Below are 22,118 nucleotides of genomic sequence, written 5' to 3' on the forward strand. Positions count from 1 at the left end.
TCACTTTAATTGTCACCCACCTACTCCCTCCACAGAATGTAAATTAGTTTGATTCCACCATTTATATGGAAAAGTTCCAGAAGTGGGCTCCAACATTTTGGTCCAAATACCTAATTATATCTGCAACAAAGAGTTTCTATTTCTAAGCCAACTCATTTTTATGAGATCTTCCATTAATATTGTAGTTAACTGGAAGCTATAAACACTAAAACACCACCTATTATAACCTTGTATTAAAATGATTATCTGGAAGAAGCAAAAGAGATTTTTACTTAACTTACCAGAACCATTGATACCTTGACATTTGAGATCATGGAACTTACTGGGTGGCTTTCAATAAATGGCACAATTTCTAAAATGCCCGTAAAATAATCACATGTCTTGCTGACTTAATGGTCACCATTCCATAACCTAATACCTTCCAAAGAATCCCAGGACAGCAGAATGTCAACATGGCCTCCAGTTTGAGCTCCTCCCCCATTCTTTTTCCTTTTCAGAGTCTTCCCTGGGGGCATGCTAGTTCAAGTTTTTCTAGCCAGCTGGAATTTTTATCCCTAAGACATGAGTCAGCGATGTTCTCTCATGATACTCTTTAAAATTTAATAACAGAGAAATAGAATGTACATCACATGAAAAGTGAGAAAATAGTGGAAAGACACAGGAATCACCAAAATTAGTGGTGGATTATTTTAAACAGAATTTGTGAAACTAATATCACTTCAGCTGGCAGACTGAACTAAGATGTGCTGTCCCTGTCACTGCTTTCTTTCTTTTCCACCCCCTTTCCCTCCCTGTCTTTACACCCTCTAGTCACTCTCCTGCTTTCATTTCCCATTTGTGGACAAAGATGTTTACACCTGAAGTAGATTGTAGGTTTTACTGGTGGTTGATTAATGGGGACCTGGGGCAAATACCACATAGCTGTTAGTGTGGCCATTTATTCAGTGTCCAGGTGAAGGCCATAACCCCAACCTCTACAATCTGCTACTAGTGGAAACATTTTTGAACCTCAGTTTGGTGTCTGATTTTGTCATCAGTGATTATAGTCTATGAACTGTGGTGCATGTCATTCTTGGTGTCCATGTTTGCATGTGAATGTCAGTTACCTCCAGGTCTGTGAAATATTAAAGCAATCTTAATCAAGTCTCAATGTCTAGTGAATCCTGTAAAAACTTACAACATTTTTATCAGTCCTTTAAAAAAAGTATATCAGACTATCCATTTCATTTTTTTAACAATTTCTTTCTATTTTATTTTATTTACATCATCATTTCCTTTGCAGGTTCAGATGATTCCGGTTACCCTGGTAACCTTCATTCTTCAAGTTAGTTTTCCTTGATTATGCATAAATCACTTTATGTTTCCTATCAAGCTACTACTCTTTCCCTTTTAGGCCTTTCTCAGTGTCTGTTTTCTTAGTTCACTTTACACCATTTAATTCCACACGATTTCCATTTCACACAGTGCAGGAGAAGGAGTTTGAAATGACATAACAGTCATTACTCAAAGCAGAAGTTGACATCAAGCCCGACTGTCAGTTTTCTCCGCTAGCTAACTGCATCGATTCATAGCACAATAACGCTTTCTTTTACACTAGGAGTGTTAGTTTGCGGATTATGCTTGGTGACTTTTCATTTGGCTACAAAATTCATCTTTCCAGAGCATGTCCTGCTTTGAGTAACCAAACTATCTGCCTGCTTCCTCACATTAAACATCTTTACTACTCACATATTTCAGGCCATTTCTAACGATAGTATTCTCTGTATTTTGGAAGAGTCACCATCATTTTCATTTGTTTTCAAATGTGTTTCTTCTTTCCTTTTAATAGGTATGGCTAGCCATCCTCCAATTCCTATCTTGGAACTTGCAGATCACATTGAAAGGTTGAAAGCAAATGACAACTTGAAGTTTTCCCAGGAATATGAGGTATTTCAGTGCTCTTATCCTTGAAAGTAATTTCAAGAGTTGCCACCCTCTTCTTTTTTACTATATTCTTAAAAACTGACTTCATTTGTGTTTTTTTTCTTTTAAATATGACACTGAATCAGATAGAAAAGTTGATAGTAAATAGGCAATTGTAATCAATATAGTAGTTATAGTTTTAAGACGTGTTGAATATTTTATATTCAGTCTTACTTAATGAGGTTGATTTTCTTTCCTGGTTTTAAGTTCATAGGATATATTGACTTGATAAGCTTCTTTGTATACTAGATGGGTGCTAAATATTGAATGAATTAATTCATGGCCAGAAGCCTCCCTGAAAAAGAGAGATGACAGGGAATACGTCAATTTCTCTGTATAGTGTTCCTTGACCTGAAAACCCTTTAATAATGTACACACACATGTATATGCATTATTTTACCCTTCAGTCTTAAAATAACGCTAGAATTAATATTAAGATCATAATATATTCCTGGAAAGTTGCCTATTTAGTATCTTAAAATATAGTATACTTAAATAATATCTTAAAATTCCAGAATCCTTGTAAGTTCTGTGTGAGTTATTGATGAAAGTGAATGAAAAGTCTTCGTATATTTGTGTGTATTTGGATATTGTGGTATTTATCAAGCAGAAAATTTTTAAACTGGATATTTCTGGCATTCCTCAGTAACAGGAACTCATACTGAGACCAGCTCATGAAGTGATAACTGAGCCACCATTATTCTTTTTGTTCAAATTTGACTTAGCACAAGATAAAAAGGTACCAAAAAAGTCTTTTTGTTGTGCCAAACAACAAAAGGTTGTTGGGTACCTGAGCAGTCCAAATACTGCCATAACAAGTTTCTATTGATTTGCTTAATAGGAAAGTCTTAAAACACATCCTTGTTACCCCTCTTGGTTTCTGTTGTATAAGCTTTTTTTTTCCAAGTTTTTATTTAAATTCTCGTTAGTTAACATACAGTCTATTAGTAGTTTCTGGTGTAAAATTTAGTGGTTCACCACTTATATACAACACCCAGTGCTCATCGCCGCAAGTGCCTGTTATATCAATGTTAAATGTGGCTTTTGAACTAGATGATCTCTTAGTTCCTACCACTTCTAATATTCTTAAAGGATTCTTTTTTTTAAATATTATTTATTTATTTCAGAGAAAGAGAGAGAAAGATATTATGTGTGTTCAGCTGTGCACACTAATGGGGGGAGGGACAGAGGGAGAGAATCTTCAAGTAGACTCCCTGCTGAACATAGAGCCCATTGCAAGACTCCATCTCAGAACCCATGAGATCATGGCCTGAGCCAAAACCAAGAGTTGGATGCTCAATTAACTGAGGCATCCAGGTGCCCTGAGTTCTAACATTCTCCCCTTTCAGAGAGAACCTCTAAGAGGATCCCCATCCTCAAGTGGCTAGATGGGTATCGAGTATGTGAAGAAGATCCATGTAAGAAAATCTGAAACAGTGGGGCCTGGATATTTACATGGACTTTCTGAAGTCTTCAAATTGTCAATTTTTCATTATTCTAAATTATTGTGCTAAACAAAACATATCTGTAGCCCCATAGACCTCTACCCTTAATATCCAGATAGCCTTTTTATTCTATTTGAATATCCAGCATCTTTGTCAACTATTCAATAGAACACAAAGGGACTATATTTTTCTGATTTGCTAAGATCTATCTATCTATCTATCTATTTATCTATCTATCTATCTATATATATATATAAATTCTGTTCCCAAAATTCATAAGAATACTTGTAATTTTAGGAAACACACATTAGTTTGTGAATTGTGTTATTTTCTCAAATTGTCTGCTTCTTATTCCTTCCCTGTTCTTCTTGGTCATATTGGCTATTTTTAGATTATGTAGTTTTTTAAAAAATGGTTTCTGTAGGTTCTAGTTTAGGGCTTGAGGCTGCAAATTGAGTTTAAAAAAGAAAAAACGGAAACAAAGCAGATGATATGTGCTACCTGAGACAACATAAAAAAACACTTAGAAATCTTTTACCTTTTCAACCTTCTCTTTATTGTTATCATGGCTCTTCTTATTCTCTTGCTATGTGCTATTTTCTTCATGGCCCCACTTTAATACTTGATTTGAGATTTTGGGTGATATACTGGGTTAAAAAAATTAAAAATTGATAGCTAAACCTAAAAGTCAGTAATTCACGGTGTATCAATATAACTTAAAACCACAGACAATATTTGCATCATTCATGAAATCTGTTATATACATTCACTACAGTAACCAGCTTCCTTTTAAAATGGAATTTCTCTAGAAATACCACACATAAAGATACTGTAATGGTACTCATTTAGCCTTTAAATCAGAAGTGCTCCTTAAAAGTAGTTATGAACTGCATGCTGCCAATGTTCCCATTAAAAACTCCCCCAGTAGCCGTTGACATGATAGCCCACACTGACTTTTCACCATTTATCATGACGATGGTCTGTGATTAAAGCTCCCTGGGCATGAATTGACTCTACTGTGCCTTAACAGCCATGAAGGAGATATTTAAGTGTTTTATTCATCTGTGATAATAAGATAAAGACCTCTATGTAATATTTTAGGCCACAGAGCAACACTTCCAAAAAAATTTTATTTTACTTGTTATCTTTCATATAAATCTGAATAGATTTTTTTAAACTAGTTTTTAGTGAAGAAAATGGAAGAAAGACAAGGCACATTATCTTCAAACATCTAATTATTTTGGCATAATCACTGTGAATTAATGATTACTCAGACCTCTCAAGAAACATGAAACTAAATTTTTTACTCTAAGACTGAAACAGAGGTTAGAGTCATGAAGGCTATTTACATTGATTCTGAGGTCAGAATAGGAAGAAATAGATTAGGATTACCCAGCATTATTAGATCATGTGAGAACTTCCTTTATTGTAAAGGAAATTGGGCTCAGACATTGAATTTAGTGACACCTGGGAGAAAGAACTTGAGAAATTAGTAGCAAGAACACTCCGTCTTGGAAATATTTATAAACACTTCCAGTTTCCATTTTCTGATATGTGACTGTAAAGTTTCAGTAGAATTTAAGTAGCCAGAATTTGAGGATGCGATCTAGGATGCAGGGAGTAAAGTTTTCCCAAAAGTTGGTATCTGTCAAAGCCATTGCATTAGCTGTTGAATCTTTGAACTGTTTCAGAATAGTATGTATGGGTCTCACCAAACAAAGGCTTAGCTAATGACTGTGAATCTTTTGGAAGTGTAATTAAAATTCGGATTTCTGGTCCTAACACCAGGTATGCTGGTGCAGTAAGTCAGCCATGATAACCAGGAATGTCTGTTTTATTTATTTTTCCCCTTTCATTGAGATGTAATTGACATATAACATTTTACTAGTTTGGGGTATACAACATAATGATTTGATATATATGTATGTGTGTGTGTGTGTGTATGTAATACAGAATGAATACTGCAATTAGTTAACATCTATCACCTTACATAATTACAAATTTTTCTTATGAGAACTTTTAAGATCTATCTTCTTAGCAACTTTCAAATATAAAATATTATTTACTCTAGTCATCATGTTATACAATATGTCCCCAGGACTTATTTATTTTATAATTGGAAATTTGTACCTTTAACCACCTTTAACCCTTTTTGCCCTATCTCCCCACTCCACCCCAACCTCTGTTCTCTATTTCTGTGAGTGTTTTTTTAAGATTCCATGTATAAGTGAGATCATACTTATCTTCCTCTGTGTTTATCTTTCTCTGTCTGACTTATTTCATTTGGTATATAGCCTTCAGGGTCCATCCACGTTGTCACAAATGACAGAATTTCCTTCCTTTTTATGAATGAAATATATATATATATATATATATATATATAATATATAATATATATATGAAAATGTTATATATATATAACATTTTCTTGATCTATTAGTCCATCAATGGACACTCAAATTGTCCCCATGTCTTGGCTATTGTAAATAATGCCGCAGTGGATTATGAGGATGCAGATAGGTCTTCTTCAACTTACATTCCCATTGACAGTGCACAAGGGCTCTCTTTTCTCCACATTCTTGCCAATATTTATTTCTTGCCTTTTTGATTCCAGTCATTTTCAAAGGTGAGAGGTGATGCTTCATTGTACTTTGATTTGCAATTTCCTGGTAATTAGTGATGTTGAGCACATTTTCATGTATCTGTTGACCGTATGTATGTGCATTCAGATCCTCTGCCTATTTTTTAATTGGCTTGGATTTTTTTTTTAATTTTGTTTTTGTTTTTGCTATTGGGTGATATGAGTTCTTTTACATTTGAAGTAGCAACTCCTTGTTAGATATATAATTTGCGAATATTTTCTCCTAGGTAATGTCCATTTTAAAAGAGCAGTTTAGGTGACTTTGATGCAGGTGCTCTGAAGACTTTAATTTAAGAAACATCATTGGTTTAGGGTAATATATGACAGAGCATCATCCTCCAGTTTTCATTTCAGGAACCCCTGAGATAGCAAATAAACCGATGTTTAAGGTTCATTTGACATGCATCAGCATCAATATTAACATTATCAATACCTTATACATAAATCCTATTTTATTAGACTGATCATAAGGAACAAGCTGCAGCAGTTTGTGTAAGGGGGGAAAAGAGGAGTTGGCTTTATTTATTATAAATTATCTATTACAGATTTATGTATTATGATAGAGCCAAAGGCTAACAATATAGATATGCCTCAAGAACTGTTGTCTGGATTTCCTGACATCCTCTTTAAAGTTTTCATCCTTGTGTTTTTATCTGGACTGACCTCATTCTTCCCCTTGTTAGGCCAACTTCTTTTGTCTCTCCCATCCACATATAGAAAATATGACCTCTGATCATATTTCCATTAACAAAGCATGCTCCTGAAGAAACACACCTTTTTTTTTTTTTCCCCAGTCAAGTTCCAAATGCCAGAGAACAAACTCTGAACTCCAGTTAACTCAGTTTGTTATGGAAACACATATGAGGACATAGCTACTAATAGTCCACCCATGTACAAATTCCTCCTTCCTTGGATTAGAAAGAGGGAGGTTACTATGGAAAGGGGCTTGTGAGCTGGGAGGAAGAACCAATAATTATGGACCAAAGCATTACAAAAAAGCACTACGCTAAGTTATGGGAGGAATACAGAAGTTATAAGAAACCTTTACTTCCAAGAAGTCTAGCAGGCAAAATCAAATATATACATACAAAAGTAATAAAAAGAACACCAAGTTGCTAATCTCAAATACTAATGGAATGAAATGGAATGCTGTTGGGATTTAACAAAGATCAGAGTGAGAGGAGGAACTGGGAACAGCATTGAAGAAAAGGTAGTTTTGGTAGTGGAACTAGGAAGAAAAAGACTGAGTACCATTTTGTGGAGGGAAGGATCAAAGGTACCTTTAAAGATGCTCTGTAGTTTTATGTTCAAAGTATGGACTACAAAACAGCAGTATTCACATCACTGGGAGCTTGTAGAAATGCAGAATTTCAGGCACTGTCCCAAACCTACTGAGACAGAATCTGCATTTTAACAAGACACCCTAATGTATGTAGAGTCAGGGGAAACACTAAGGATACTTGCTATGATGGAGCAAATTGTTTCTTGTGGAGAGTAGGGTGAAATGAAGTCAGGAAAGTAAAGAGGGCCAAGAATTATAATGAGCTTTCGTTGCCAGACTTACCATTGGCAAGGATGGGTGGATTAATGGTGGAAAGATTATGAATGTGGGCTTTGGACTCAGATAAATTTGTATTCTGATTTAAATACTTGGTATGCCTGTAGCTTTGCCATAATATAACCCTATCAGTTTCTCATCTGTAAAATCTGTTGCTATGAGAATTAGGGAATATGTGTGTATATATGAGTGAATTTCAGGACACACATGCTGTGTGTGTGTGTGTGTGTGTGTGTGTTTGTGTAAAAGAAGGAGGTCAATAATGACAGCTGAAAAGTTGCACTATTTTTACATAGCTGATGAAAGATTTTGTAGAGAGGTAATTTTATGCATTTATTAATAAATTGTGTTAAGTATGCTCCCTCATTGAACAGACATGTCATTGAATGACAGACATGTCATTGAACAGACATGTCAATGAAAAATTATAATAAAATATAATCAATCCTATGCCAAAAGTGTTTCACAGTATGATGAGAATACAGAGAACACTTGAATGGCGGTTTATTGGAAAATTAATCTTTCAGCAATGTATATAATGGAAATAAAGGAGAAACTGAAGACAGGAAGAACAACTAGGGGAGTGTAAATCAATTCTTACATGTTCAAATTACTTAAACATGCAAATAGCATTGTTAGAATTCTCACTTCTGCACACTGGTGCCACAATCCTTTGTACTGTGAGAAGTTAATGACTTGGAAACAGCCTCGTGGTTATATAGATAAGTCCCTTCTTTTCTAGAGCATTGGTTCACTGTTGACTGGTTGTATTTGCTCTACCCCCATTGGTCAAGACCCCTACCAGAGGCATCCCAGTGGTCACTAGCAAGAAAAGTTATAACATCAGAGATGTGAAACCATCTCCCAATTTGGTCTTCAAGTTGCAGTTCCCCATAGAAATAATGCCCAATATCAAAACATCAGGTATGATGTACTGCAGGTACATTATAAATGTTCTACCTGAATCGAGGCAATAACCTCCTTTTAAATGTAGTCACAACTTCACATTTCCTTCCAAGTTCCTAAGAGCTGACTTACAAATAGACATAGTTACCCAACATCTAATTTAAAATTAATCATCACTACCTCTTTGAATAGTGTTATCTTAAACACACACATTAAAGCTAGTCTGAAGAGCAGTCTTTTTGTTGGATCAGCGCAGAATGAGAAACTGTGATTCTCAAAGGCTTACATTTGACCTATTTTGTTCTCAACACAAAAGCCCAGTCCCAGCATCATTGCCACCATCTCTGGATGTGATTATCTTTATCTCAGCGCTCAAGTGTCCTCCACCATTTAGCATCCAGATGGGCTGAGGTTGTCTTCCTGTGCTCATGGTAACACTCTCACATCTCCTGTCTGCACAGATGATAGTGAGCCTTTTATCTGAAGCATTCCAGATAGCGGTGTCCTGTCTTTCTGGTTTAATAGCAGCATGTATGTGGCACCTTTGTCTAGAAGGCTAAAATCTTCACAACACTCTAGTGAGATAGGTAACAGAAGATATGTTCTTTCCTTCATGAGTAATGAAGTATATCAAGACAGTGCAAAGAACATATATATATATATATATAGACACATTAAAAAATGTTGCTTGTGTCATCTTTTTAAGTGCTGAGAGCTGAAATAGACCACAGAGACCATGTGGTTGAAACTTTCCATCTCAGAAGTAAAGAAAAAGAGTTGAGAAGGGAGTAACTTGCTCAAGGTCATACATGTGCCTGGAATATGTCTGAGCCAGGCCACAAACTTCCTTCTTATTGTTAAAAGGATACTGTACCTTAACCCACCTGCTCTAAAGACCTAAATATTTTACTACTTATTTCTTACTGTGGCCTGATTTACAGAGTCCAGAAACCTAAGTCTTCAACTAGATCAATGTTTATACTGAAAATTTCTAAAATGTCATGGGTACTAGCTTATACTTCATGCCTATTCCTGGGAAAACCCAGAGGTTTTCCTGACATGCTTCCTATGGCATTTCTTTTCTCCATAGACCATTTTTTCATTCCCAGTGGTAAATATTATATTTCTTTATAGAAGGACAAAATTGTCATCAAAAGAGTAACCATAGAAGAGAATATTCTATTTTTCCCTAGAAATAGGCTTTTGGTATATTTGACCATGTGTGCCAGAGTGAGGCCTGAATGTAGGGCTAAAGCCTTCATTACTGAATGTTTCATACACCTCCAAGAATTCATAATGCAAAACCACTTGTCATTTCTGCTTTTGATTAGTTTATAATTTATGTGTAAACTCATGAGGATGGACATGCATTAGAGCATTACACAGAGAAAAATAAAACCTGGACACACACACACACACACAGACTTTTTTGCAGCTTTGAAAGCACTGCAACTTTCTGAAGTAAGAAAGTGGTATGACAGAGATCTGTTTTCATTTCTTATGTAAAGTTGAACAGTAGAATAGACCAGGGAAAAGCCTTCATTTTTAAACATTACTGACACATGGGCCACATGAGATAAATTTTTTTTTTAAATTTTGAGCAAATTATGGTAGTTTGTGTAATGGAATGAGAAAAAAAAGATTTCATAAAATAAAAAGTAGTAACACTTTTTTTATACTGGGACAGATGAACCAACTGCCTTCATGGGAATGAAAGGATAAGTTTATAATTCCAAGGTAGAATCTCCTGGTCTTCTAAGACAGGGAGCTTGGGTGAGAAAGGTGTTACCCATTCCCTTAAGTACATTTTCCATATTAGGTCCAAACCCCTGGACTGCCATTCAGAGCCCTCTGCTCATTGAGCTAACGATGGGAATAGTGTGGCCCCGTGGCTAAGGGCACAGGCATTGGCATCAGCCTGCCTACGGTTGGCCCCTGGATCAAGTTATGTGACCTTATAATTGAACCTCTCTATTTTACTTTTTTCATCTCTGCAAAGGAAGTAATCATAGTACTTACCTCCTATGTAATTAAAAATAAATTGATACACATGAAATAATTAGCAGAGTTCCCGATACAAGTGCTTACTCCTCTTAGTAGTTGTTTCATCAAATACATACCATCACTGTTAAGATGCACATCAATTTCAGAGATGTTAAAATGTGAAAAAAAAAAAATTCCTGTATTAGGACTCCGTGAAACCTTGGACTCTTCCCATCCTTCCCATTGGTCAAATCCATAGGACTTGGTTGATTTTGGTAAAATAAACAATACTAAGAGAAGAAAAAAGAAAGAAAGAAAGAAAGAAAGAAAGAAAGAAAACTAGTTAATTTATTGCAGTGTATTGAGCACTTACTATGCTGCCTTTTCTTTTATTCAGATCATCCCCTGTGTTAGAATATAAGCTTCTCCTGGTCAGGTGTTTATGCTTTCTCGCATGCCGCTGGCCACAGAGTGGCAAGCTTACCGCTGGGCATGCAGCAGATTATTAACCAAAATGTGTGTCTGGATCTATTTATCACTAAATTTACAGTTCACAGATACTTTTGTTGTGATCACAATTGCTAGTACCGGCAACAGGAGCGAAAAGAACAAAGAATGTCTTTCTCTGAAAAGAGCTGTTTCTCTCAGTTGACATCCCAGCTGATGTAGCAGCGGTGAAGCCTTATTGCAGAACTTTTCTCTCAGAAAATAGACTGTTTTTCTCTCTAGACAGTACAGAAGTGAATACATTTTAATACAGACCCCCTCAGATTTAACACAAAACTACCTACTGATTAAACTCCTGCTACAGTTTTTTATAGTAAAGACGGGCCTGCCAGTTGCCAATCTAAGTTGGTTTTGCGTGTTTGTTTTTGTTTTTTGGTTCGTAGCTAGGAACCAGCTTCACCAAGTAAGATACAAAAGTACACAGTCCCTTCTCAGCCAGCTACCATTCTGCATCTTGTAAGCAAGTCTAGTAGGACACAAAGAAACAGCAGTCCACCTTAGAAGAAACACATCCCAAACCAGGGTGTGTCTATGTGTTTGGTCTTTTATTCTCTTTAAACTTCTGTACTTATTAGAACTTAAATTGCCACCAAACCAAATTTTCAAGTTTCAAAGCTAATTTTTTTGTTTGATCTTTTGAAATATTCTTGTGCTCAATTTTTTTTTAAATTTCAAATGTTTTCCTTACCAATATTAAATTCCCTATCTTTCATACTTGTACCTTTAATGTTTTGTTTTTCTTTTTTTTTTTTTTTTTTTCCTTCTGGGAGTCATGCTCATCTAGAGGGAAAGTCCTATAACTCCAATTTTGTTTCTCAATCACTGTTTGCACACAAGTTCACCATAGCTAATTGGCCCCTGACCATCACTGGACATTGTCCAAATCATCTTTCCACCTGCTCCCATGTGGAGCTCAAAGCTCTCAGGAAATAATTAATCCTGAAGTATTTCTAGTGCCAAAACAAGCTTTTAACTTCAAAGAAACTGTAGCAAGAACTAAAAAAGAGGCTTTTTTTTTTTTTTCGTGTTATTTTGATTTTAAAATGGAGTTGCAGTTTTAGGGCCAGAGTGGTGTGTTCATGGAGAGAGAAACAGTATCAGATGCTGGGGAGAGCGTTGGAAGTCAAGAAAAATAAGGCTCATACTTAGACTCTGCCAGTTAGTTATTGTGCTGTTCTACTCTGAACACGTGACTTCACCTCTTGTGGCCTGAGTCTCTCTTACTTAAGATGAGGATATTAACCTACTCATAAGGTTGTTATGACAATGACTATATGTCAGGTGCCTTGCTTCTTTGCCTTTCTGTACAAAGCAGACTCATAGGAAAGAGTAGTGGCCCTCAGTACTGTGAACTTTAAACTCAAGACCTACCTGTTAGTCATTTAATAACACTGCATTTTTTCCCAAGTTGTTTTATTTGTATAAGAGTCCCTTTTACTTTTCCCAAAAATGGGCTCTATGAAAGCAATTAGAAGGTGAGCAGTGATGAAGATGGATGGTGGTTATGATATTTGCATGTTCTTTTCCTATTTTGTATGTAATGGAATTTCTGGAAGTTAAATCCACACGAAGTACCCAGAAAAGTTCATTTTCACTGAGGAGTAGAACCTGCCTTGGGTCTCTGCTATGAATCCAAATGCCCTTAGACAAGCTGTTTAACTCCCCTAATCTCAGTTTCCTTATTTATAAGAGAAGCAGTTGGAATGCCTTCATCTGTTTGATAAACATTTACTGGAAAGTAAGAAAAAAAAAGTCAAAAAACAAGATTTGCTCTGGGTAAGTCCATAGTCTCCCAGAAAAAAACAAAAACAAACAAACAAACAAAAAACAGAGGAAAAAAGTGGTAATTATATGACATGGTGATGGTGGGAGGGCAAAATTTAAGAAGGGACAGTACTGAAGAGTTTTTCCAGAGAGCATGCAAGTTAGACTCACTGAAGTTTGCTAGGATTGCAAGATCCCACGCTAAGGGAGATGCACACGCAAAGGCATGGAGATGAGAAGGGACATGGCTTATTCAAGGGACTCCAGTGAGTTCTGTACTTGTCACTTCAAAATCAGGGTCATGCTGCTCAGAGGTGAGACAGGAAAGTTGATTATACTCTTGAAAAGTAGTAACATCAGCACTAAGGAGTCTGTGCTAGGTGATCTTAAAAGTACTCTCAAGTCATAGAAATGATTTCCTGTCTCTACTACTAAAGCTGTAAATAAACCCCCCCCCCAAATCAAATGAATCCATCTATTTCTATGGCACTCATGAGCACAGCTTTGGAGAGAATTTGAACAATGCTGCAGGAAGGGATTGGGGCCAGGATAGCCTATTGCTGCCCCACATAATAGGAATGTCTTTACTTATTTCTTTTTAGATGTAAAAATGTGTGGTAGTATTATTTGCCATGATTTTTTTTTTTTACTCTAGCTAAACAGTTGGTCATTCTACATGAAAAAAAAAAATTGTTGACCATGCCACCATGTTGGGGAGTACAGAGAGGATGAGAGAAAGATGTGAGTGCTAATACATTATATGAACTTATGGATTTAGCAATGCCTTGGGAAACAGTCTTTTAGTCATCACAGACATAGCATTTGGTGTATTTGGCTTTAACTAAAAAGTTCAGACATGCAGCATAATCAGAACTGCGTTATTTCTCACTTACTAAGTATGTTTCCTTGATAGTGGGCATTCATCTGTCATTTAAGCTCCAGCCAGAGGCTCATGGAGATTCTTGATTTAATTCACTCTAAGTCCCCTCATCCACTCCCCCTCATCCCCTGATTTCTCCTCCTCCATACCCCTCTCCTCATTCCTTCCTACCCCTTCCCCCATCCCCTCTGTCTCTAATTCCCTCCCCCTCTCTCTCCCCACTTCCCCACTTTCCCCCTTCTTCATCCCTCTCCTCTGTTCCTGTCTGCAAAATATTCCTTCATACCTTCTTCTTTGGTATTAAACTGCATAACATTTTAATATTATGGTGATAATGTTACCTAGGGCTTCAAAGTCTAGAAAGAGCTTTGCAGCAATAATAATGATAGCAAATGTCTATAGCACTTACCATATGGCAGACATTCTTTGCAACATGGTACATATATTAACTCATTCGGTTCTGCCAAGTAGGTACTATTAGTAACCCTGTGTTACAAGAGAAGGGATTGAGCTGAAACTCAAGGAAGTTAAGTAACTTGTCCAAGGCCATACAGCTGGTAAGTGGCAGCATGGGGATATGAACCCACATGGCTTCATTTCAGAGTTATGTTCTCACCACTATAAATAGTTACCTTTGGTGTTTCTTCCCACAACCATTTTCATTATGGTCTTAAAATAAGACATTTTATGTCATTATCCACTAAGATGGTTGCATAATATTCATGAGTATTTTCTAGTCCCAAATAAGACCTATTGCCTAAATTTCTTTCTTTTTTTTTTTAAGATTTTATTTATTTGACAGAGATCACAAGTAGGCAGAAAGGCAGACAGAGAGAGAGAGAGGAGGAATCAGGCTCCGTGCTAAGCAGAGAGCCTGATGTGGGGTTCGATCCCAGGACCCTGGGATCATGACCTGAGCTGAAGGCAGAGGCTTTACACCACTGAGCCACCCAGGTGCCCCATTAGCCCAAATTTCTGATCTATATAATTTTAATTTTGTTTTTCAATACGATGAACATTTTTGAACAACAGAAAAGGACTTGGTTTCCTCTGGGTAAGAAACTTTATAACAAGTCTCCCCCTTATGTTCTTTTTTATTTTATTGTTTTTTTAAATTAGCAAGTTTAAAAATGATGTAAGGTTATAATTTATACCTGAAAACAACAACAAAAACCAGCAATGCACTCTAATGGACTAGAAATCATCAATTCACCAAGTTGACTCTATAAATTTTCCTACATAATGGTGACAGCATTTGTTTTCTGATCTTGACCAATTTCCTGGGTAAATAAAGTGGAAAGGAAGCAGAAGCAAATGTTGGAAGGATTGGAAGATATAAAGACCCAGTTTTAACTCTCTGAGAGAGTTGTTAATATTGACTTGTTCTTGTCTTGACATTTTAAACTATAGACCAGAGTCTACTTACTTGTTTTAACCTGACTATTAAAAGAAGTGGGTATTATAGAGGGCACGGATTGCATGGAGCACTGGGTGTGGTGAAAAAATAATGAATACTGTTTTTCTGAAAATAAATAAATTGAAAAAAAAAAAGAAGTGAAGACTTACATTGACAAAATGCCCTCTTCTCTACATATCACCAAATTTCGACTTAATTTAGATAAGACCCATGTATGATGAAAGGAAAACTTGTTCACTAAGATAAACTTTGTAAATATATTAAACCTATATAAAGTGTCATTTTGCCTAAAGATTTTTAAAAACATCTTTCATCTGTGCAAAATCCTGTTTCAAGTTTCTACAATTTAATTTCATATAAAAGCTGCTAAATGATTTGAGAAGATAGAATGTTAACTTCACAATCCGAAGTTTGCCATATTTCAAGATGGAAGAGTTATACAAACACTTCGCCTACTTATATTTCTTTCCATTAGTTTCAGGGTGCATTATTGTTGTTGTTGTTTGTTTGTTTGTTTTTGGTTTTGGTTTCTTTAGCTCTAGCTTTGATTTCTGTGAAATTGAACAGTATGCCAACTAGCATATAATAAGCTAGATTGACGAGGCAGAAGTTTGGCTTCAGATGGATGATCGCACTAGGTAACCTTTTTAGATTCTCTCTTTGTCTAAGCCTGGAATTCTGATTCTCTGATTACTACAAAACACAACTAAAAGTACGGATTATAAAGATGAGATTCTGAAGCCCAGTTTCCCTTTTTGTTTTCTCACGGTGGTAATGTCTCTACCCACTCCTCACAAGCTTAAGTCCAGTCTCTTCTGTTGGTGTTCTATAAGTCGGGAGTGCAGACGTGGCTGAAGGGATTGAGAAACCGTAATTAAGATGGTTAGCGAACAGTGAAACGCTGCCTCCCTTTGTATTAACAGCAGTTAGGGTGCTGCATTAGCAAAGGTAGGAGAACTCAGTCTGGTCCCCCCCACCCCCCGTGGTAATTAATTGACCTCCTTGTCATCAGTTGAGACATGAGGAGAATAAAAATTTTCAGCCTAGGTATTGGAGTTGGTGGGTGTTGCTGTGCTACGGGGCATTGATTTCCTTTTTTGTTCTTTTCTATTCCTTTCATATTGATCCTCCCTGTCACAGCTCACGGATTCTCCCATTATCTTACAAAAGGGAAAAAAAAAAAAAGAAAGAAAACTGTCCCAAAGTTTCAGAGGTTTGAATTCCATTTCATAAAGTTTCCACTGTGGAGTTATATTTGAGGATTCCTAAAATCTTTGAATCTAGTCCACCCCTCTTTTTTCGCCAAAGAGAAGACATTTTTTCCTGGGAAAAAATAAGTGATATGGCTGAATGAGATGTGGCTGAAATCATCTAACCAGTTTTGCATCTAACATTATGCAAAAGCTGATTTTTTTTAGGTAGACTTCCTAGACAAAAACAAACTGATGAATAAAGGGGCAAGTTTTCTGTAAATAAAGCTATAGTCATACATATTAAACTTAGGTTATTTAGAAACATCAAAGAAGCTTTGTTTCCTATATGAGTACCCAAATCAAAAACAGTACTAGAAATTTAGGTGGCTATCAATTATTTGATAAAAGGTGATTTCTATTTATTGAAAGGAACAGTGGTTCTTAGCAAAAAATAAATTTATGTGATATTTTTCCCTGTGTTTTCCTTATCATTTTATTAAGATACAATTCAATATTATAAAATTCACTATCTTCAAATGTACAATTCAGTGGATTTACTTTGTATTTGAATATTAAATGGCTATTTTATAAAGATTCAAAGACACCCCCTTTTTGGTGAAGATTTATATTTCTTTTGTTTGCATTGTTCTTAAACAACTGATGGAGGGAACCAATGACACTAGGGAGTTGTTTGAAGACAGAAGTCTTCAAACAGAAGGGTAGCTTGAGCGTGGAAGGCCAGAATTAAGATGAGACAGGTGCCTATCACTATGGGGCGGATTTTATTTGCTTTTTGCTATACCTGAGTCCCTGATACTACAAAGGATTGCAGTCTTCATTGTTTTACTTGTGAATCTTCCACTATAATAATAAAAGCTTCTTCAGGGCAAGGAATGTATCATTTTTATCGGGGTATCCTTTTGACTAGCATGGTAACTTTTCTTTTAATTTTTTTTTTTAAGATTTTATTTATTTGACAGAGAGAGATCACAAGTAGGCAGAAAGGCAGGCAGAGAGAGAGAAGGAAGCAGGCTCCCCGCTGAGCAGAGAGCCGGACGTGGGACTCGATCCCAGGACACTGAGATCATGACCCAAGCCGAAGGCAGAGGCCCTAACCCACTGAGCCACCCAGGCGCCCCTAGCATGGTAACTTTTCTTAAATGAATGTGGGAATGTTTCAAAAATGAAGCAGGAACCTGGTTTGCTTTTTGCAGCTCCCTCTTCCCAATTGTAACATGATATCAAAATGGACACCATTTATCAACCTATGAATAAAGGTGCTTCAATAGGTTATAATATTACTGAGCTGCAGCAGTGATCCTGTGGGAAGAGAGGTACTATGGGCACATGGAAGTGACAATTGGATGGGCAGTGGTTCTCCATCTAGGTAGGGAATCCACCTTTGGGTTTCCTTGGTGGACCTCCCTTGGACAGTATATCATTAGAACAGTGCAGGAGATCAAGCTTCCCGACAAGGATTCTGTGCACAGATGGGGAAGCCATTCACTGCCCTGACTGAATTGAAGGAGTAGAAGAATGCTGTTTGCAGAACTCATTTTCCTCTACTCATAGTCTATGAAGAAAAATGATCTGGAGTATTCATATCTCAGAGTCACCTCTAAGATGAAGAAAAATCACCTTTCCTCAATGCTAAAAATTTAGCAACTTTTACAAAAACTAATAGTTTCACTATTTATCTCTCTGCAGTTTTATCATTAAAATATTTTCTTTGTTTCCTCAAGACTTCATCTGCTCTTGCTACTCATTTGCTCTTGAAATATTTGTAATCTGGGATGCCTGGGTGGCTCAGTTGGTTGGACGACTGCCTTGGGCTCAGGTCATGATCCCGGAGTCCTGGGATCGGGTCCCGCATCGGGCTCCCAGCTCCATGCAGAGTCTGCTTCTCCCTCTGACCTTGTCCTTGCTCATGCTCTCTCTCACTGTCTTTCTCTCAAATAAATAAATAAAATCAAGATGGGATAGGGAGGGAGACAAACCATAAGTGACTCTTAATCTCACAAAACAAACTGTGGGTTGCTGGGGGGAGGGGGGTTGGGAGAAGGGGGGTAGGGTTATGGACATTGGGGAGGGTATGTGCTTTTGGGTAAATTGGAAGGGGAGGTGAACCATGAGAGACTATGCACTCTGAAAAACAATCTGAGGGGTTTGAAGTGGCGGGGGGGTGGGAGGTTGGGGTACCAGGTGGTGGGTATTATAGAGGGCACAGCTTGCATGGAGCACTGGGTGTGGTGAAAAAATAATGAATACTGTTTTTCTGAAAATAAATAAATTGGAAAAAAAAATAAAGAAAAAAAATAAATAAAATCTTTAAAAAAAAAAAAAAAGAAAAGAGTTGTAATCTTTTTGTTTTTGATCTATAATCATTCCTCAGCAACAAATTGTGAAGCCACAGACCAGAGATTATAATTTTCATTAGAGAATAAACCAATAAACTCTGTGAGGCAAAGATGCTCATTTCTTCCAAATATCCCTGTGAATACAACGGAAGGCAATTCTAAAAATTGGCTATTTCTAAAAAATGTTCCAAGAACATGAATATCTACTTCTTTGGAGATCTCTTTTCTTTTCCATTCTGTTCATCTTTGAATGATTTGCATTCTGTTCATCTCATACAACAAACTTTCACCGAGTTATTATGGGCAAAAGGTACTTTGCTAGGCTTTGGGGGCTACATAATAACCGAGTTATTATGGATAAAAGGTACTTTGCTAGGCTTTGGGGGCTACAAAGATGAGTAACATATAATTGTTGCTCTTAGATTCTGAGCCTAAAATTTCCTTCAGTTTTGAAGGAACTAAACATTAGGCCAAAGCTCCCAAACTAGATTTTGATAAAGACCCCCATATCATGAAGCTGTAAGTTTTACCCCAGTGTAATTCAGCTTGGATTTTAGTCTGTATTTGTTATATTCACCATGATGGGATTTTTTTGTTTTCTAATATTCAATAAATTCAGTGAATTAGAAGCCTAATTAGAGTGCTAGAAGCTATCTACAATCTGTCCTTCAAAGTCTAAATTTGCTAATTTCTTGGAAAGAAAAAGAAATCCTCAAAACTTACCAGGTTTTTGGACTCATTTTAAAGAAGACTCGTATTTTTCTTTCTCATATTGCATTACCTGAACGTATGTTAAGATTAAGGGAACAACATTGTTCTTTATTGTGTTTCTGTGGCAAAACTTCTGAATGTTTAACTAGGCTGTGGGAGTGAGCAGTTATCAAGCATAGTATTTTGTGTCATAATTTCAAGAAATGAATCATTGAACACTAAAAAAAATGACTTCAAACAAAATTTTCTATCTGGATGAAATTTGTAACTCCAGAAGGAAATATGAGCTCTTTAAATATCACACAGATCTCTTTCGGTCTGTTCTTCCCTTATTATAAATTGTTGGTTAAGGTAATCTACTTGTATTTTAATATCTATATTGATTAAAGAAGTTTGTCTGTTAGAACACATTTTTATATTTGTTACTTTACCCATATCGCTCTTATAAGATGGTTTGGCCTCTTTGTATTTTCTTTGCTATCTCATTAAATTATTGAAGTATACTCCCAAATTGGAATAAATAAGATTTATGCTATATAAGGAGAATCAGAACTATAATCTAATGATTATCTTTAATAAACAAAAGATACATGAAAGAAAATAAACACAAATATAATTATATTTATTTTCTGGTATAAAATTCCATTTGTTTTACTTTTTTTGGATAACTTGATTGATAATATTTTCAATTTTGAAAAAAGAGTCATTTTTATATAGCATTACCTATAAAGAGACATATACAGAGCCCCCTAGTAAGGGTATATCGATTTAAAATTGTCCAACTTTGGCTCTGAGAAGGGATATTTTTATTCCTCTAACATACTCTAGGCCTTATTCAATTTGTGAAACCTTAATGAACTATAGCTTAGCACTGAGTTATTTTCAGTAGTCTTGATAATCAATATAAACTTCAGTAAAGCCAATGAATTTATAACATTATTAGGGAAGATAATCTGAAGAATGCATTACTCTGTTACCATCAAGTTCAAAATTTTGTTTATATTTTAAGATTTAGCATATTAATCAGGGGTGAAACTATAATTACAGAAGAAGTGAGTTTCCCAATTTCAAAAGACGTTCATGGAAAATGAGACAGAAATCTGAAATTATTAAAATAATATCTATATATGTTACTTGCACCTGGACTGGGCCCACAGTTTTATAGGATACAAAGATACATAGTAGACTGTATTTTATTCAGGAACTTACATTATGGTTGGGGAATTAAGAAATTATCAAATGAAAAGAAAAGTTATAATTATTTTAAATAACTTTAAATGAGGAAATGTTACAAGGCTAAAGTTCGCTGGGAAAGGGATGCTCTACACTATGCCCAGCCGTAGGGGGTGCACTTGAAAGTGTGGGAGAGGTCTCTAGGTCGGCATGCATTAGAACAGTATAATTTAAGCTGAACCTTGAAAGAAAGCTAGGATCTAGGAAAACAGAAAGGATAAGAATGTTCTCTCCAGACATGAGGTATTCCAGTGTGAAAAAGTAAAAATTGAGACCCTCTGACTTGGACAGATTAAAAAGGAGCCACAGGGAAACACCTGGGTGGCTTACTTGGCTAAGCATTGATTCTTAATTTCAGCTCAGGTCATGATCTCAGTGTCATGAGATCAAGCCCCATGTCAGACTCCGTGCTCAGCTTAGAGTCTGCTTGAGATTCTCTGTCTCCTCTCCCTCTGCCCTTCCCCCTCCTCTTGCTCTTTCTCTAAATAAATAAATACATAATCTTTTAAAAAAGAGGTGGGGAGCCAACAGCTTGAATTTAGGAATATTTGCTAAGACTGACTAGGCAGTTCAACATTTATGTTGAGGAGGTGTGCACACGGAAGGACACAATACGGCAAGTTCTGATATTAAAGAACTTTAAGTTAGTAGAGGAAATGAGACAACATAAATGAATATGAGACAAATGTAGAAAGTGCTATGGACATTCCAAATCTCATTACACCCCAAATTTGATGAGTTATTTCGAAGAGAACTCTGAGTCTTTCAAGTTTCAGTGTTCACCAACACCTATGTGTTTGTATTGCGGTTGTTTCTACTTTTGTCTTTGTGCACATAAACTGATTATTGTGAGCTTTCTGTTGTATTTTGTTTAATACCTACTGCATCCTTTAAGTATAAATATGACTCTTTCACTGGCAACATACATTTTGAGCATGTATCTGTCTCTCTCACAATAGTGAACAGAATACTTGAGACCACCTGCCATCATTTTGTTACGTTCAGATTCAGTAAACTATAGTTATGTGGTGAAGCAATTCAGCTCTTTGTTAATGACAGATTTATTGAAGACACACTTTCAGAAGGATTGCACTAGAAATCCTATTGAAGTGCCATCCATTAAACCATTAGGATAGTCATTAAAACTGTTAGTGCAGACTTGTTATTAGTGAGTTATTGGTCTCTCACCATTCTCAGTGGTTTCCGTCAATACTACTTTACCCTTTGCTCTGTTGTGGCTATTCAGTTCCAAGAAATGAAGGCATATCGGCTTTCTCTCTTTTCCTGCAAAATTTCGGGGGTTGAGTAGGGGTAGGAGAGGTAGTGAGGGTGGAAATGAGAGAGATTGAAATCCCTGTCCTAATTGTTCCCGATTATATAGGATAAGGATGATACTTATGATCCCACTTTTTTTTTTTTTTAAATAAGAAGTATGTTCAAATCTAACTATAAGAAAGTTATGGCTGGTTTTCATTAAAAGAAAAAAAAAATTTGGAAGTGGAAAGTACTTTGGGATTAATGTATCATTAAGCCAAACTGACAGACATCTGGTCTTTAATCT

At 36.1% G+C, this 22,118-nt stretch overlaps 1 protein-coding gene across 38 annotated transcripts in view; it reads left to right on the forward strand.

Moving 5' to 3' along the window:
- The window catches only part of PTPRD (protein tyrosine phosphatase receptor type D), a 2,250,073-nt gene that overhangs the window by 2,138,629 nt on the left and 89,326 nt on the right, over positions 1 to 22,118 (forward strand). For 37 of the 38 annotated variants that reach the window (XM_044265656.1, XM_044265663.1, XM_044265660.1 and 34 more), the window contains one exon: positions 1,829 to 1,926. In XM_044265656.1, coding sequence (XP_044121591.1) covers positions 1,829 to 1,926 — 98 coding nt within the window. Of the gene's footprint in view, positions 1 to 1,282; positions 1,325 to 1,828; positions 1,927 to 22,118 lie in introns of all 38 variants that reach the window. The other variant, XM_044265686.1, reaches the window with a different exon arrangement.

This window comes from Neovison vison, chromosome 9 (assembly GCF_020171115.1).
Source record: "Neovison vison isolate M4711 chromosome 9, ASM_NN_V1, whole genome shotgun sequence".
NCBI lineage: Eukaryota > Metazoa > Chordata > Mammalia > Carnivora > Mustelidae > Neogale > Neogale vison.